At 52.2% G+C, this 17744-nt stretch overlaps 1 protein-coding gene across 16 annotated transcripts in view; it reads left to right on the top strand.

Annotated features, from left to right (window-relative positions):
* The window catches only part of TACC2 (transforming acidic coiled-coil containing protein 2), a 175165-nt gene that overhangs the window by 73399 nt on the left and 84022 nt on the right, over positions 1-17744 (top strand). For 15 of the 16 annotated variants that reach the window (XM_045191303.3, XM_053923123.2, XM_045191304.3 and 12 more), the window contains one exon: positions 11245-11370. The exons of the other annotated variant lie outside the window; for it this stretch is intronic. In XM_045191303.3, coding sequence (XP_045047238.2) covers positions 11245-11370 — 126 coding nt within the window. The remainder of the gene's footprint in view (positions 1-11244; positions 11371-17744) is intronic. 16 annotated transcript variants of the gene reach the window in all.

Genomic DNA, 17744 nt, shown 5'->3' with positions numbered 1-17744 from the left:
GTTGATGGAACTCGGAGGAAGGATTTTGTTGGGCATTGTGGAGTTCATGGCCTCCCAGAGCGGCTGACTTTCCCCCTCTGAGGTCAGGCTGGGAGCTGCTCCAGAGAATGGGGCCAGTTGTGCTGGGCAGGTGAGTGCAAGGGAGTGGAGTCCCCCTGGCTTCTTCTCACAGGCTCCACCCACCGGCCAGGAGTGGGCAGCCTTGGAGCAGGAAATAGGACACCGCAGGCACCTCTCAGCCCTCCAGAGCCTCTTTGGCTCCTTCCTGGTCACTAGTCACTCATCAGGAGTTACCTCCGGAGCCTCCTCCGTTAGGCCAGGCACCATGGGAACGGCACACACAGACTTTCCTGCCTGTAGAAGTCCACAGGGCCAATGTACGCCCCCCTGCCCCCCGAGGGAAACCCAATCAGAATTAGCCTCTGGGCCCTTTCTTGGTCCTGTAGACTTGGGTGCTTAGAGTTGTTGTAGCTGAAGGAAAGTTAAAGGTCAAGGTTTCATTGCACAGCTGTGATAAGGGACACTCAGAGAAGTCCAGGGTCCTGGCCACGGTCACACATGGAAGTGGGGCTCAAACCTGGGACCCCAGACATCTGGCCTGCCCGCTGTTCTCTCAGCTAAGTCTTGAGACTAAGTGGCCTCTTTGGTTCCATCCTGCTGTGTATGGTGGTTATTTATATTTGTCGTTTCCATGGAGACAGACCCTGGAGGACTAGTCGGGGTTGCAATACCACTCCACAGAGTGACATGGTGGGGGGGATGGTGGTTGAAGTGAATAAGCCACAGCTCCTTCTTTCAAGGAGGCGTGTGTGTGTGTGTGTGAGTGTGTGTGTGTGTGTGAGAGAGACAGAGTATGCATGTGTTTGTGAGAGCGTGTATGAGTGTGTGTGACATAACTGAGCATGTGCACCTTGGGCAGCTGTTATGGTGAGGAGAACGCCCCAGTAGGGGGTGTTTTGGTTGTCCCAATGACCTGAGAGAGCACTACTGTCATCTAGCTATAGAGAACCAGGGGTGCTGAGCAAGGGACAGTCCTGCACAACCACGAATTGCCTCACCCCAGATGCCAACGGCACCCCCTTAGAAGACACCAGAAGGGTTTAAGGAACTGGGAGAGACCAGTTAGCTGGGAAGATGAGACACGGGGTCTATGGGCTTGCTGGGACCCAGGCTGCCCATGTGAGTGAGGCTAGGTCCAGAGCTGGTGTGTATGGATGTGTGTGTGTGTGTGTGTTTGTGTTTATTCTGCTGGACCCGGCTGTACAGCCAAAAGCAAAGTCTTGGTTAGCTGTGGTTTGGGTTCAGCAGTCTGGCACCTTTTGCACAGACTGTCAGGAGAAAGTTTAGGATGCTGGTGATGGAGTCACAGATAAGTTCTCCTGGCGGGAGCAATTCTAAGAAGGAGAGGCTGGTGCCCTGTTCTCTCCTGCCTGTGGCCTGTGACCTAGGCTTGTGAAATCTGTCTTGGTGGCTGGGTTTTGTCTGCCTCTCCCCTGTTGTGGTCACGGTCCTTTGCTTATAACCTCAATAATCATTGCCACAGCCAGCTCCCTGTGAAGGCAAAACAGCCCAAGGATTTTGAAATCATAGGGCAGAAAGGAAAGGCATGGAGAAGAAGGCTGGGGAGTGCGAGTTTGCAGGGAAGTGCCTCTGCACATAGAAGGCAAGATGTACTCCAGGGACCACCGAGCACTTACTGTAATGGAGGCTGCATTTCAGAGACGCCGAGCATCAGCTGCGCCCACTTCCCTTCCCTTCTGGTTCACTCTGGTCTATGGTTTCAGCCTGTCATTTAGCAAGTGTGTTCGGTGCTGCCAATTAAAAGAAAGCAAAGTTTCCAAGACTGATTTTCCCTGGGGCAGGGAGAGGCAGTATAAAAAAAGCTTCAAGTTTAGAGACAAAGATCCTGTGTTAGAATCCCTGTTATGGTGAGGAGCATGCTCAGTTATCCCTGCCCCACCCTTAAGCACCTTGAGCAAGTCACCAGCCACCTCTGAGTCAGGACATCCTCAGCCATTAATGGTGGAGACACTTAACGCTGCCCAGCTTCTGGGGCGGGGTTGGGGGTGGGGAAGGAGAGTGCAATCATGTGATGGAAATACTTGGCAAATTGTGAAGATCTGTGCAAATGGGAAGTCATGTCAATATTTTTCTCCTTGTTATGATTAAAGGGGCTTATTTAGGGGAGGTAGATTTCCTGACACCTCCGAGAGTTTATTTTTATCGTTGTTATTTTTAAATGGAAACGAGGCGTGCTAGTCAATGTAGTTCTCTTATTTTGGAAGCTGGCTGTCGAGGTTCACTTTACGGCCATCCTTCCCAGTTTTGTCACCTTCCTTTTTAATTGGTGACTTATCCTTTACCCAGGAAACAAGTAAACAAAGGTAAATGGATAGGAAACTCACGGCAGTTCTGCCCCCAGAGAACAAGTCTGGGGGATAACCGAGAAGGCGAAAGCGGTTCCTTCCCTAGCTCCTGTACAGGTTTGCCCACTTCCAGTCCCTCTCATTCTGCTTACTGTGTGGCCATGTCCCTGTGGATCCTTGAGGCCCAGGAGCTGTCCTGGGGGCCATGTCACTCAGAGTGGATGGCTCCTGAATGGGGCCATCCGCTTGGGTCTGACATCCCAAGGGTACAGCGCTGGTTTCACCTCGTGACAGTTACGGGGGCACATTCCAAAGCGAGAAGGGATGGAAAGAGTTGGGCCATATTGGAATCCAGCAGGACCTTCAAAACCCTCAGGCTCCTATGGCTGCCGGCTTCACACAAAACAGGAAAAGGTCCCATGTTCTCTTACGCACCTTGACCGAAGCCGGCTCACCTGTGAGTTACCCGGCCCTGGAGCCTGCATTTGACAGCTCCCGGGTCGTCTTGTGGTCGGTCGGCCAGGTGCCACGCATGCTCCTTGAGGGCTGACAAGACCCTGCCTCACTTCTCCCGGTACCCTCATGCCTAGTGCTGTGCTCAGCTGGTCGCATTCCCAGCTGTCCCTTCTGGGGTCAGCACCTCTGGAACTGCAGACACAAGCCCTTGCTCCTTGCATGAGGTCTAAAGAATGTGGCTCCAAGTATGAAAAGCACAGCTCATAATGGAAATGGACTAATATTCAGTTTTAAGTGTATAAAACATCACATACCAACCTCCTTGTTGGAACTTGGTGACCTCATTGATGATGCCACCAGCTTGCTACCCTGTGGCTTTGCTTCTTCCAGTTCATCCATCCCTGTGAGTGTTTGCCTTGCTGACTCTGGGCTGAGAATGCAGCAGGGAGCAAAGCAGAGGGGCCCTCTCCTGCTGTGGGGCCCACAGTTTCCTGGCCGAGAGGCCCAGGGAGACAGCCTGGGCCCCTGTAATGAGGACGAAGTCTGTGGCCGAGGCCTGGTTCTCGCCCCTGTGTTTCTTTGCCAAGGTTCTTAGTTCCTTCAGTCTCAGTCTCCTAGTCCATAAAATAAGTTGTCTGCCGTCTGTCTACACAGGGGAGGGGGATGAAGAACATAAAAGGCAGCATTTGGCAAAGCTCTGAGATGCTGTACAAATACGAGTAGTTGTTTTAAAATTACTTTTAAAAATTAAAAGTAATTTTTAATTACTTTTTTTTAACTGAAGGCTAAATCTTTAAATTGTAGACTCTTTTTTTTTTAAGTCTGGGAGTGAAAAGTCCTTCTCTGTTCCCCCTGACTCAGAGCTCTCAGACAAGCTTCTTTCCATGGTCCCATGGGAGCCGTCCCAGCTCCAGCCAGGTCCTGGGCACACATGCCGTGGGGTTGCCTGGAGCCTGGGCTCCTGGACCTGGATTCGAATTCTGCCACCCTCCGCCCCTCTCCAAGGGCAGGATGAGCCAGGGTGGGCAGGGAGGGTACGTAATGCCTGGCAGACACGAGCACCCACCAATGCTAGCTGCTCTCGTGACTGGCATTTATTATTAGCACTAGAACTCTCATTGTCATTATTTAAATTTGTCCCAATATTTAGTATATGTTAAAATTCTACCATCAACCATAAGCCAGCATGCTCGAGACCTTGGTCCTGCCCCTCCACTCGCCCAGTCTCTCCACCCGTCTCTGCCCCCGGGAACAGTAGAACTCTCTGTGCTTAGGAATCTGCTGATCCGCCCAGCCCAGCCCCTGGCCCTGGCTCGCAGGGATGCCAGGCACACTTGTCCCACTCATCATTTGCCAGATCAAGAAAGGACGAGTTGTTCTACATAGGGACTAAAAGAGCAAAGCCTTTTGAGGAGGTGCCAGGGCCCCGGAGCTGGTACCCAGTGAGCGCACCTTCACAGGCAGGAGCAGAAGCGAACCCGGGGGTATCTGCTCCTCGTGCCAGAACAGAGGCTTTGTGTCGGAACAGGGAGAGCTGAACACAGCCCACACGTGTGTTCCACCTGAGACACGCCTTTGCTAAGGCTTCTCACCCTCGCTGGCTGGGTCACGCCCCGCTAGTCACTGGCCAGCAACTCCCAAAGATGGGAGATCTCAGAAGACTTTATTTTGTCGATTTATGACAGGCTTGGCCTTTGTTTTTTTAAAAAAGGAGTGAGCAGTTGTGAGCGGTGCGGGGCCATCTTTCTGCTGTGTTGGTGAGAGTGAAGGTGGTGTTTGCAAAGTGTGGTATGCAGCTCCCAAGGACCTTGACCTGAGCTCGGAGGGCCCCTGGTCGTGGTGAGAGTGATATGGTATTCCTCGGTCTTAGGAAAAAAGTAGAAGCAGCACACCAGAACCACAGACTACAGGTGGTATTACTTAGAATGATGTGAATTCCTTTAAATTGAACAACTGACTTCACTGAAAGATAAGTATTAAGCAAATAGTAGCACGGGAGGATCAAGGTATTGTATATGAGGCATTGGGCTCGTATCGGGGCTTTCCAACCCACGGCGCGTTCAAGCCCCAGGTCGTCTTGACTGCTCCTTGTGTCCCTCCCTCCCACACCCGGGGCTGGGTGGACATCAGGAAGCCTCTTGCATGACTGGCCCTGGCCCCTTTGTCCTCTTGAACCTGAATCAAGCTCTGCAGGTGCCTGCAGGCCTTTGCTCAGGGTGTTTTCCGTTTGTTTCTGAAATAATGTCTAACTTACAGAAAAGTTGCGAGAACAGTACAGAGAATTCCCTATTCTCTTTGCCCAAATTCCTCAGTTGTTCACAATCTACTATACATGCTCTGCCACCCCCTCTGTACATAAATATGCTTATGGATGGATATATATAGGGATAGATATCCATTATTATTACTCGTTTTCTGAATCATTTGAGAGCAAGGTGCAGACATGAAGCTGTCCCCTCCAAACAAAACAAAAGAAAACAAAACATTCCAGTGTTCACTTCCCCCAAACAAGGACACTGTCCAGGACAACACCAATACCTCCATCCATTCCAGAAGTCACCGTGTGGCGGCACTGTCCGGTCTTCAGAGCCCGTTCGGATTCACCAGCACCGCCCCCTTCCCCATCTGATCGGGAATCCAGTCCAAAAGCATGCGCCACACTCTGTGCGCCCACAGGCGCCCCTTCAGTCTGGAAGAACGTCTCGGTGTCTCCCTGCCTTTCACAACCTTGCAGAGTACGGCCCTTTCAGTCTGGAAGTGTCCCTCAACCTGTGTTCTCCCAGAGCTCACTGATGACAGCGCCCAGCTGTTCGCTTGGGTCAGGGGTCCCCCAGCAGTGAGGCTGTGCTCTTCCCAGGGGGTCATGTCCTGGAGCACAGGGTGAGGACCGTCCCACCCCTGGGGACGGTAAGCTGGGGCAACACCGGGCCTAGTTGGTGCCCTCCAGGTTTCTCCACCCTGAAGTCACCACTCTCCCCTTGGGACCTGTCAGTGTGTGCTGGGAAGGTACTCCACACCGGTGTCCTTTACTTCTTCACACCTGTTCCGTCCACCTGCCCAGCCTCCTCCAGGGGCCCCTGCCAGACCTGACCACCACCCTGGTGGAGCTTCATGGCGATTCTCTGTTTTCATCCCTCTTCCTGCATGTACTGGTTAGCATTGTACTGGAAGGAGGAGCTTTCTCTCCTCCTTTATTTATGCATTTGCTCATGTCTTTATATTTACATGAACTCTTGGATTATTCTGTTTCTCGATGGGTTGTAATCCATTAGCATCCATGTTTTTTATGCTAAATTATTCCCAGATTCAGACTTGGCCAGTGTCAGGCTCTTTGATGTGGCTCTTACGTCCTTTTGACGTACCCCTCTCCGCACAGAGCTGGGAAATAGGTGTCTGCACATGTACACACACATGTGCACACTCACACACCCCTTTAATTCTAGTTCCGTGTCTCCCTGATACCTCTGATTGCACCCCAGCCCTGAGAGCTCTGTGGAGCCGACTCAGCTTTCGTGCAAGCGAATCCTTCTCTGCCGCAAGAACCTGGCTCCCATTATCGTTGATGTGTTGTTTTTCTGCTAATCTTCCTGTAGGTGATGATTTCCTTAAGACTCCAGTCCCCTCCCTGCCACTGCAGAACCTGTCCCTTCTGTGCACCTTCCTTGCTGTGCCCAAGGGGAGGGAGGGGAGGCCGAACTACTGGCTTTCCACCAAACCATCAAGGAGAGGGAGGGAGAAGCTTCCTTTTTTTATTATTATTTTTTTCTGGAAAGCCCTTGCACATGTCTGCCAGTTGAAGTACCTGGCTTGATTCTGTCCCTCTGGGACCTTCCCAGCTTGCCCCAGCCTGAAAGAAGCCCATTTTCCTATGACAGTTTGTTCTTCTGTTACCACCCTTCACAGTTCTCCTTGCTTTAGACTTTGAACTTGCCCTGCTCTTGGTTAGCCAACCCTGGAATGTGAGATCCCCATTTTTAAAAAATCTTCTGCCCTGGCTGGTGCAGTTCAGTGGATTGAGCGCCGGCCTGTGAACTGAAGGGTCATTGGTTTGATTCCCGGTCGGGGTGCATGCTTGGGTTGTGGGCCAGGTCCCCAGTAGGGGGCGCATGAGAGGCAGCCACACATTGATGCTTTTCTCCCTCTCTTTCTCCCTCCATTTCCCTCTCTCTAAAAATAAGTAAGTAAAATCTTTTTTAAAAAATCTTCTTACTGAGGTATGATCAACATATAAAAGCTGTACATACTTAACTTTTATAATGTAAGTGAGTTTGGGGATAAGTCTATACCTGTGAAACCATTGTCATCTTCAAGGCCATAATATATCCATCACCTCCTGAAGTTTCCTCCTGCCCATCTATTATTATTATTATTATTATTATTATTATTATTATTACTATTACTATTACTACTACTACTTTTGATCCCGTTTCATTCATCTTGGGGCCCGCCCGGAGCTCTTCCTGTGGCCTGGGTCCTGCATATAGAACTGAAGGTGTTGGCCTTGTAGACTGGAATGCAAATGTCTTCCTCTTAGAAGCAGAACCCTGTCTGCCTCTGTCTCCAAGGGGGGGTGACTCATAGCCTTTTGGGGAAGCACTTGATCCAAGCTTCCACCTTGACATTCCAGAGTGGAAAATCAACCCTTTGCTGGCCTGCCTAAATTTATAGTGGGCTGGCCCCAGCAGCTGGTGGCAGCAGCTGAGGGTTAGATCTCTGACAGATTCCTTTTTCCCTCTGAAAAATATTTCAGTCCCTCTGGTCCCAGCACCCACACTGTTAGCATTTAGAAGCCATTTATAGTGTCTTCTAGCTGGTCCGTAGAGAGCTGCTTTGTGAGTCCCTCCACGTCCCCAGAGTTGGCTCTCTCTCAGTCCTTCACCCTGGGGCATAACCAGATCCCTAGCAGGTAAGACTGAAGGCCCCAGGCTGATGGTACAATGTGAATTTTACAGGGTTTGGGGGGTTTTTTTAGCAATTTCATGTGCTTCTCTCTAATGTATCTGTATACACACACATCCATGTTTATTCTAAAGCAGTTATAATTACACTGTATGGGAGGTCAGTGAACCTTTATCAGAGCTCATTAATTCTTGACTTACACACTGTTCTGACACCTCAGCCATGTCAGTCTGCAGCACATTAGCAGCAGGGAACTGGAAGGCAAAGTCACGGTCAGATGGGCTGGAAAGCAGGAGCCTGGCTGCCAGCCTCTGAGGGAGGGGCCAGACTGGCTTGGAAGAGCCCTCAGCGGTCATGCGTCCAGCGCCCTGACTTGCCCAGACGGGAAGTCACCCCGCTGAGACCCCAAGGTGGGGCCGCTCGAGCATCCAGGCCTCTTGACTTGCTTTGTGATTGTCTTTTTTGTGCCGTAGTGCCCTTCCTCACTCACGTCCCAGCTGCTCAAGATGCCGATCACATGTCCTGGAGAACGTTTGAATTATGTGCACAGATTCTCTGTTTAAAAAATCAGGGACATGTCCAATATGCTATGAAAAATAATTCTGTCCCAAAGAGTTCCAATAAAAAAATGCCATCCCTTGGAGTGTGTGGGCAGGTGTCTGTTACCTAGAACACTCTCCCCGCGGCCTTCACTGTCCCTGCTGGTGCCTGATGCGCGAGGCGTGGCTGGCGAGTCTGAGTGCGTGCTCAGCGGGAAGTCTGAATACAGAGGTGGGGAAGGACGGCGCTTCTCTCGCCTGCCCCATGTCTTACACACTTTCCCTGAGTTGGGAACCCAAGATGTTCCCTGGCACTTCAGATTTTCCTTACATGTGTTTTCTTATTTGTTTTATTTATAAAACCAGTACATGTTCAGCCCAGAAGTAGAAAATAGAGATAAATTCAACGAAGGTGATGAAAGCACCCATCATTTCACTCCATGAACACCTTGGCGTGTGTTCTTCCATGCGGCCGGGTGCTCTTCATTCTGTTGCTCTCCTGAGTGTGTTTATACATGCATGTACACATGCACACAGACACATCAGTCACATGTGCACAGGACATCTGGATCGTGGTGCCAGTAGTTTTTAAACCTGTTTTTAAGTTCCTATTGGGCACATTTACCTCTAGATACATGGAGAGCTACCTTATTTTTTTAAACAGCTGCCAATGAGTCCATTCCGTGTCTGTGCCTTAATTTCATGAACTCTCTGCTACTGTTGGGCGTCTTTGTTTTGCTCTTCTGGTCACAGCTATGATCAGCCTCTTTGCTCACGCCCTTAATCATGTCCTGAGTAAATTCTTGGAAGAATGGCTGTGTCAGACAAAACGACGTCTTTTATGGCTTTCAGTGTGTGTTGCCAGAACTCCCGGGTGATGTTTGTCCTCTCAGGTTTTAAGACTTTGGAAAGTCAATATTGCCTGTAGGTTAGGATTCTCCGAATCGTGATCCAGCAAAGACAGCCAGGGTCCCTGCCATCCTATCTCCTTGGTCAATTGCCTTCGCTCCGACCTCCGGCTGACTCCTGGGGCGTGGCCTTAGGGCTGCAGGATCAGGTTCTGGAGGATTTGAGGTGGGGGTGGGAACCGTGGAGGGAGAAGGAAACATCGAAAGATCCTGGGGAATAAACAGTAGAGGGTGGTGCACACATGTGCTGGTCCGGTGTGTGTCAGTCTGATTGTACTGAGAACTTAGTTTTGGGAAATGCACCTAGGCTTCCCTGTCTCTCGTTCATCTCAATGTCAAGGGTAGCTCTTTGTGGCTGATCATTTGATTGAAGCCTTGGGCTGGTTCTTCAGCTAACAATCAAGTCCCAGTACCTGGACCTGGCCTTGTGATCTGGCTCCTGCCCAGCTTTCCCCTGCCTAGACCTCTTCATGTATAGAAGCCACAACGCCCTTTTTGCATTTCTCCAGAATGTCAAACGCCTTCCTGACTTGGGGCTTTCAGCTACGTGCCTCCTGTACCAGAGGCCACTCTCCCTTTTTCTTACTCTTCAACCTCTGAGACAGAGCCTGGTGTGCTGGTTAAGTGTTTGGCTCCTGGAGTCAGGCTTGGGTATGTGTCCTGGTTCTGTCTCTGTTCTTCTGTGCAACTTTGGACAAGTTACTCAGCCTCTCTGTGCCTTACTTTCCATGTCTGTGAAGTTGGGATAGTGATAGCACCCACCTCACAGGTTACTTGAGGATCAGGTATGGTGATATCCGTGAGCACGTGGACTAACCGTTCCTGGCGCACACTGAGCGTCGGGAAGCATTTGCTACACTGAGCTGGCTGCCTGGCCCCCGCTTACTTTTCCCTGATGCCACTCTGGGCCCGGACCTCTTGGTTGTGCCCTCATAGCCATCTGTGCCTTTCCTTCTGAGTGGTTACTACAATGGTTACCAAATAAACATGTCTGACTCCTGCCCTGGCTGGTGTGGCTCAGTGGATTGCCAAAAGGTCACCAGTTCTATTCCCAGTCAGGGCACATGCCTGCATTGTGGGGTGGGTCCCACGCTGGTGGCATGTGAGAGGCAACCAATGGAGTTCCTCTCCATCGCTTCCCCTCTCTCTAAAAATAAGTAAAATTTAAAACAAATACATAAAAACGGCTGACTCCTGCCTAAGACTAAGCTCCTCGAAGGCAGGGACCACCTCTTCCTTGTTCCCAGCATGGAGCTGCTACCCGGCCACTCTCTGCTCCAGGGTGGAAACAACTGTCCCTTTACTTGTTGCTAAAGGGCCAAGTTGGTCAGAAAGCATGGAACTCACAGCCCTCCGACGAACTACCGAGAAGTAACTGCTTATGAGAGGGGCTTCCTGCAGGATGAGCTGATGTGGGTGACAGTGACAGGGCCCGTGATCTGTGTCTCTCCAAACTTGCAAAGGCAGCCAGCTCTCAGAGGTTGTGTGGAGCGGACCTTCTCAGTCGGTGAGGGCCTCTGTTGTTTTTCTCTCTGCCTTAGCGCAGAGCAGAACTTTTGAAAATGCAGTTCAATCTGGAGGGTTACTAGAAAATGACACAAAACACAAAGCCGGGGTTTCTCGACCCTGGCGCTACTGGCATTTTGGCCCAGATAATTTCTGGTTGTGGGGCCACCCTGTGCATTGTGAGGTGTTCAGGAGCATCCTTGGCTTCTACCCAGTAGATGCCAGTAGCACCTCCCCCGCCAGTTGTGGCAACCAGAAACTGTCCTAGACTGTGCCAGATGTCCCCAGAGGCCAGAGTCGCCCCTGGTTGAGAACATGGGTCAAGGCCTACACAGCAAGCCCTGACGTGTACCGCTTATTCAGCGGACATAAATTACTCTATCAAATCGCTCTAAAGCTTCCAGGCTCTCGCTCCAGGCCTCTGTACTGTCACATCTCGGAGCGGTGACAGACCCTCCCGGACCAGCGCCTGACCCTTCACTTACAGAAGGGGAAACTGAGGCCCTGCTTAGGGTCCAGATGAAACTTCAAAGAACATTTCTGAGCCTTAGTGTTTTCTTCTCTCCCTAGTTCACCTGTAGCAGATGATGTCACCCAGCCGGCTGCCTGTGAAGACCTCGGAAACCCACTCTTAGCTGCCTCTTCCCACCCTGGTGCTGTCATTGGCCAGGTGTCCACCGACCTGACAGCCCAGAGGTAAGGTGGAGGCTGGGCCCAGTCCCTGAGGCTGCCCCTCCCCATGCCCCTTTCCCTCCCTCCAGGCAGTCCCACCCTGGCACAAGGTCTGCGTGCCTCCTGCACGGGGCTGGGGCCTTAGGGGGGACCTGAGGAGACACCAGCAGACCCCCCAACAAAGGCCACTTCAGAGATTTGTTCCCTCTCGGTCTTCAGGCACCTCTGTTTACAAGAGGAGTCCTCCAGGAGAAATAGCGTACTATTTATACCTTTTCAGGGAGTGACTTAGTTGGCTGCCTTCTGGCCTCCCCGGCACCAGTTGGTTCGCTGCCTGTTCTTTTTCTGGGCAGTGGTCAGAGGAGAGGAGCCGGCAGCGCAGACAGGTGGAGGGGCCAGGTCCTCGTGCTCTTGCCAGGCAATTGGGCCTGGGGTGGGATGGCTTCTCCTGCCTCGTCTCCCACCAGTCCGCCCTCACTCGTACATCACGCCCCGCAGCCCCAGCACCCACCATGGTTCCCCTGTTCACTGTGTGCAGCCCCGACTCAGGCCCTACCCTCGTGACCATATCACCTTACCTTAGAGACTGTGATTCCCACTTGTGAGTTTTGGGGGATTCAAATATTCAGACCACAGCACCACCTGTGGAACCCCACCACCACCACTTCCTGCGTGGAGTCAGGCCAGGAGAGGCAGAGAGTGTGATGGAAAGGCTGGAGGGGAAGAAAACTGGGTGGAGGGGAGGCTGGCCTCCCCGCAGAAGCAGAGCTGGTATTTTGCATAAAAAATATAAATTGCAATTAAAATTTTAAGAATATGTTTTAAAAAGAATTATTTTAAAAAGTGGGCTGGAGCATTGGCTTTAAGCCACTGGAGAGAGAAACAGAGCAGGCCCCTCCCTTCCTCCCTCCCTTTGGCCACGAATTCTCTGCCGCTGTCTCTTCCCTGTGCAGAGCTCTTCTTTCTGAGCGGGGAAGCAGAGTGGGGGTACCCCATTTTGGAGGTGGTTCTCAGACAAAAGGGAAGGAATTTTGACCACCCTTCTCTTTCTTAAAACCCTGGAGGACATCAAAACTCACTCCCTTCTCAGGGAAGAGCCCAGGACACACTTAAAGTGGTCGAGCTCCCATTTTACTTGTGGCTTCCCTGGATGGCGCTGGAAACACAGTCCAGACCTCTGAGAACATTCTGCAAAGGACTAGATTGCCCATGGGTACTTATATTCCCATTTATTCAGAGTTTTCTTTTCTTTTCTTTTTTTTTAAAGATTTTATTTATTTATTTTAGAGAAGGGAAGGGAGGAAGGGAGGGAAACATCAATGTGTGGTTGCCTCTCCTGTGCCCCCTACTAGGGGCCTGGCCCGCAACCCAGGCATGTGCCCTGACTGGGAATCAAAATGGTGACCCTTTGGTTCGCAGGCTGGCGCTCAATCCACTAAGCCACACCAGCCAGGGCCCCATCTGTTCAGAATTTTCAAAAATAATTTTTTAAAGCAGCAGAATTGTTTTCCAAATGGAACCTTCCAGCTGTTTCACCGTGTATTAAATAGCGGTACGGGGCACTCCGGGTGCATCCGAAACCTGTCTGGGAACCCAGACAGCGTGGTCTCTAACGATCTGGCCAGCTTCCGTGGGCACAGCTGGAAAACCACTCGCCTGACTCACGCCCATGGGGGTCACGCTTCAGCAAATGTCAGGATAACCTGGTTACAGCTCAGATTGCTGCCTCACCCCAGTTTCTGCTTCAGGGGGTCCTGGGGACAGGCCTGAGACTTTGTGTCTCCCCCAAGGTGCCAGGTGAGGCTGCTGCTGCTGCTGCTGCTGGTCTGGGGTCCGCCCTTGGGAACTGCAGTCTCGTCCTCACCTGCCTGGCCGTTCACAGCTTTGGCCGTCCCACGATTGGGGACACCTGTCCCAGCCGCTGGTGGCTGAGTGATCCATCTCTGCTTTCTGCTCAGAGAGCAGGAGCACGGGCAGCTCCTGCTTATCGTCAGAGCCAGGGAGTGTACAGAGACTTTCAGAACTTCTCACAGTTGAAAGTGCAAGGAATTCATACTGACTTACAGCTTCTGTTTTTTCTCTTGGTCGAAGCATGCGGTTTATTCTGGTTTCATCTGTTCGCACAGCAGATTTTTCTGTCCGTCAGCTATGGGGGTGCACGGGTGGGTGCAACTACCTCACAAAGGTGAGCCGAACCTTTGTTCGGGCAAACCCCTATCAAAAACTGCATAAAATGGAGGCATTATTTTCTCCATTTAGAGAAACGATCACCTAAAAGTCGTCTCCAAATAGCAGAATTCCTTTGTGCCATTAAAGAGAAGTTCGGGAAACAGATTTGTGTAACCAGTACCCAGCGCACTGAGCAAATTGGGGTGTGCCGATTTATTTGTTCAGAGCCTTCAACTTTCCAAGGTCCAGCTGGCTATGCTGGTGAAGGACATGAATCACCATTTTGGCAATTGTCAAATACTGACGGTTTTGTACGGTTCACACTAACACAGGGTTTTGTGGTTTGCCTTTTTCATGGCTCGTGAACTGCTTTATCCGTGTGGGTAGACTGTGACTTTCTGCATAGTTAAATCTGGTCTGTCTGAGGCCAGTTTCCTTGGTCGTCTGTCTCCCCATCTCTGTGTTCCCTATAACCAGGGTCCACCAGGGTACATCTCGTACCTGCAAAGAGGACCCAGGGAGCTGCAGGTGAAGGTGGTGGGAATTAATGGCCTGGACCATCCAACCCAGATGAAAGCCTCTCGCATAGTTTGGGATGCTGTTTACGACTTTTCCTTAGTTAATGTTTCCTTCCTAATTCAGGTTCCCTTGAGCCAAGCTTGACAGTAATTTCCATCTCCTCGCTCTGGGAGGGGTAGGGGGTAAGACGATGCTGGGAAGGAACCTCTGCGCCAGTTCAGGGTTAACTGTGCGCAGCCGCCCACGGCTGGCCGTCAGCGATGTTGGGGGTTGTTCTTGTTCTCACGTGGGCTGGGGCTCACATGCTGGTTGATCTCTCTGGCCCCTCGAAACAGCTCGATGGGTCTGCCTTGGAGTTTCCAGCCAATTTGAAAGCCTCTCTGGGCACCTTCTGGTTTTGCCTTTGTCGCTGTTCAGAGGCTGCGTCTCCGAGGTGCGTGCTCTACCTGCCGTCGCTAGACTCGTTTGTTCAAATCCCAGGCTCTGCTGGGCTGCCTGTCCAGTGCTCCGACCTTCCACGCTTAGCTCCCCAAACCAACAATTTCGGAGCACTTTCTTTCTGTAGCCTGCATCTCACTTTCCATCTGAGCTGTCTCTGGCCTCGGCTCTCGCCCTATTACGTGATTGTGTGCACTTGGGGATTTCAAGAAGGAAAAAACCAAGAGGCCTGTGAGGGAGGCCATTGTGCTAATCCCTTCCAGATGGTGATGCGAAATGGGAGATAAGACTCTGTCCGCCCATCTGGCCCGACAGGACCTGATATGTTCGGCCTGTATCTTGGGGGCCGTTATCACCCTTCTGTGACAGCCAGGGTCACTTTGGTGTTTGTCCCCGGACACGGGCTTAATTTGGCAACTCTAGCTGATCTCTGAAATGAAATTTGTTATCAGCTCAGTGAGGGATCTGCCAAGAAGGACTCAAAAGCTCTGAACGGAGAATCAAAAGACAGCAGTTGCTGATGGCGACTTGCTGCAGCTGGACTTGCGGGGCGGTCAGGCTGCGTTTCTCCGGCCCTGTGTGGGCGGGCACTGCGCCCGGACCTTGGCGAGGCACAGAATCGGGGAGGCCCCCTCTGACCCATTAGTAGTGGTCCCCTGGGGATCTGGGTTGGGAAGGTCCTGGGGTCTCATCCAGCGGGGCCCACGCAGAGAGAATGCTTTGATCGATAAGTCATGTCTGTCTGAGAACAGTAGGGTGGTTTGTGCGCCTTCTTTGTCAACTCTTCTCTTAAAGGAAAATAACACACGCAAATGAAATCATTCCCTTCGTCTTCCAAAAATGTAGACACTACGTGAATTTGAATTCAACCTTCTGTTATTCCAATGAGGTGTGGAAAAAAGTTGATTAACTCAAGTGGGAAAAGGGATCTGGATTTGTACGACTAGAAAGTCACCCTACCCTACCTGGGCCCAGGGAAAAGAATGCAAATACCCTGCAGAGGTCAAAGGTGAATAGATGTGCAGACCCCACCTCTGTGCTGCTCCTGTCCCCAGGGTCGGGGGTGGCAGCTGTCCGGAGTTCCCAGAGGACTGGGAGTGGTACTGGGTATTGGGAAGGGCCCAGCTCCCTCCCAGAGAATCATGCGTTTAAGATGAGTCACTGTTGCCCCAGGGAGACTTGGGTAGAGACAGGAACTGTCTGTCCTTGCTGCTTCTCTGCTCTGGCCACTTGGCACTCTGGCAGCTCAGGGGGCTTAGAGGGAACCTGTGGAAGCTCCTGGTAGGGGTCTGGAAGCAGGGCTGGCTTCATGGGTGCCCTGGGCCTGGTTTGGTGCTCTGATGTTGCCGTCTTTGAAATTCTAACCCTTTCAGAACTGGGGGCTCACGTTTTCACTTGCATTCATTCGCACTCCATTCAGCCTCCAGATTATATTGCTGGTCCTGCCTCAGAGGGTTGGGACTCCAAAAAACTAGGACAGTTGTCCCACTGTTGGTGGCCTGTTGGTGGCATGTTCGGGAAGCCAGGGGTGGGAGGGAAGGGGCTGCGCTGTGCTGAGCGATTTAGACCAGGATGGCGGAGACTCCAGTAGGAGAAAAGGACATGTTAGCAGAAAACAGACGCTCAGAGGTCGGGCCCGGCCCAGCATGGCAGAGCAGGGTGGGCAAGGCTTGGGTGGCACCTCAGGAGGATTGTGGGTGGGGCTAGGGGCAGGATTGAGAGAGGCGGGTGGGTACTCAGGGCAGAGTCTGCTGGAGCAAAGACACAGAGGCAGAAATGACCAGGAGCATTGTGGGGCTGGCTCAGGTGGGTTAGAGGAGGGAGAAGACAAACCTGGGAGGGGACAGAGACGGGCTGTAGGAGCTGGAGGCTGGGGAATCTCATCTGCCTTCCCAGGTGGGAGGGAGGTGTGGAGGGGGGCGGTGTTAGGCAAGGAAAGGACCTAGATGTGCAGGGACCAAAGCAGAGGTGAGGTGTGTAGGAGCCCTGCTCTGAGAGGCTCAGGCCAGGACCCGAAGAGGTGGCCAGGACAGAGAGGCTTTCGGGCGGAGAAGGGAGATGACTCACCAGGAAGGGGAGGTGATGATGGGGGAAGAGGGCGAGAGAACCGGAAGGAGATTAGAGGACCATCCCGGCTTCAGGTGCCAGGGCCTGGCTGGCTGGTGGTGCCGCTCACCGAACCAGGGAAATTCAGGGGGGGAGGGGGATTAGGAGGGAAGAGAAGGAGTCCTGTTGGGGGCAGGAGGTGTCCGTGGGGGTCCATGTGTCAGAGCTTCGGTTGTGAGTCACTGAGCATTTCCCTCTTGGGGCCTGACCTCCCCGGGCCAACAGCAGGCTGGAGGTCTGGAGGCAGGGAAGGTGACATTCCTGAAAGAGCTGTTGAGTCATCTGTTTGGTGCCTTTGGCCCATGGGAGCAGGCCTGGGCAGGAAGGGTGGGGCCCTGGTGGTCGGGGCCAGCAGAGGGAAGGTGCTTGGTCTGTAGGCTGGAAGGGGCCACAGAGCCCAGCGGAGCCCAGGGCATTTGCAGGGGTGGGGGCTGCGTGCAGCGTGGGGCATCCTAGGCAGAGCAGTGTGATTTTCACACTGTCACCCGACAGAGTGGGCCCAGTTCTGAGGGCACTGGTCCAAGGCAGTCTCCCCGCCCCTCTGATGGGGTTTTCAGAGGTGGAACTCTTTCCTTGCATGTCGATAGAACACCCTTAACGGAAACTGGATGCCTTTCCTCAGTTTGAATTAAAACCATCGTGGGGTGTGCAGAGCATGCAGCTTGGCCCCTGGGATTTCTTTAGGAAGCTAAATTTGGGTAGTTTGGGCTCGTAAGTGGCCTATTTACTGTTTATGAATATGAATACATACAGGCTTCCCAATTATGAAAATGGCTCCTAAAGAGCTTAAAAGCCCCAATAGTTTGCATTATTTGAGTCATTCCTTTACAACATGCATTATTTTCGCTACCGTCCACGTTGTTACGGTGAACAGTTTGAACAAGCACGGCGTCGCTCCATCTGCAAACCCACTCTGCACTTCCGCTGGGCTCTGTCCGAGCGCGCCTTCCTCACTCAGGGCCATTGCTCTCTGCTTTTCTCCACGTGGGGTCCAGCCCTGCATCTGCTCCCGACACCCCGCTTGGTCATAGCCCCTTGGGACTCCCCAGGTCACCCTCTGTGGCCTGGCGAGATGTGGGAACGCTGGGGTGGATATGACAGATGCAACCCTGTCCGCAGGGAGCTCGAGATCCAGACTCCCTAGTAGCCCGCAAGTCCTCGGTGAT

This window comes from Desmodus rotundus, chromosome 4 (assembly GCF_022682495.2).
Source record: "Desmodus rotundus isolate HL8 chromosome 4, HLdesRot8A.1, whole genome shotgun sequence".
Taxonomy (NCBI): domain Eukaryota; kingdom Metazoa; phylum Chordata; class Mammalia; order Chiroptera; family Phyllostomidae; genus Desmodus; species Desmodus rotundus.
The sequence above is the reverse complement of the archived record's forward strand: the minus strand, read 5'-3'. Positions and strand labels throughout refer to the sequence as shown.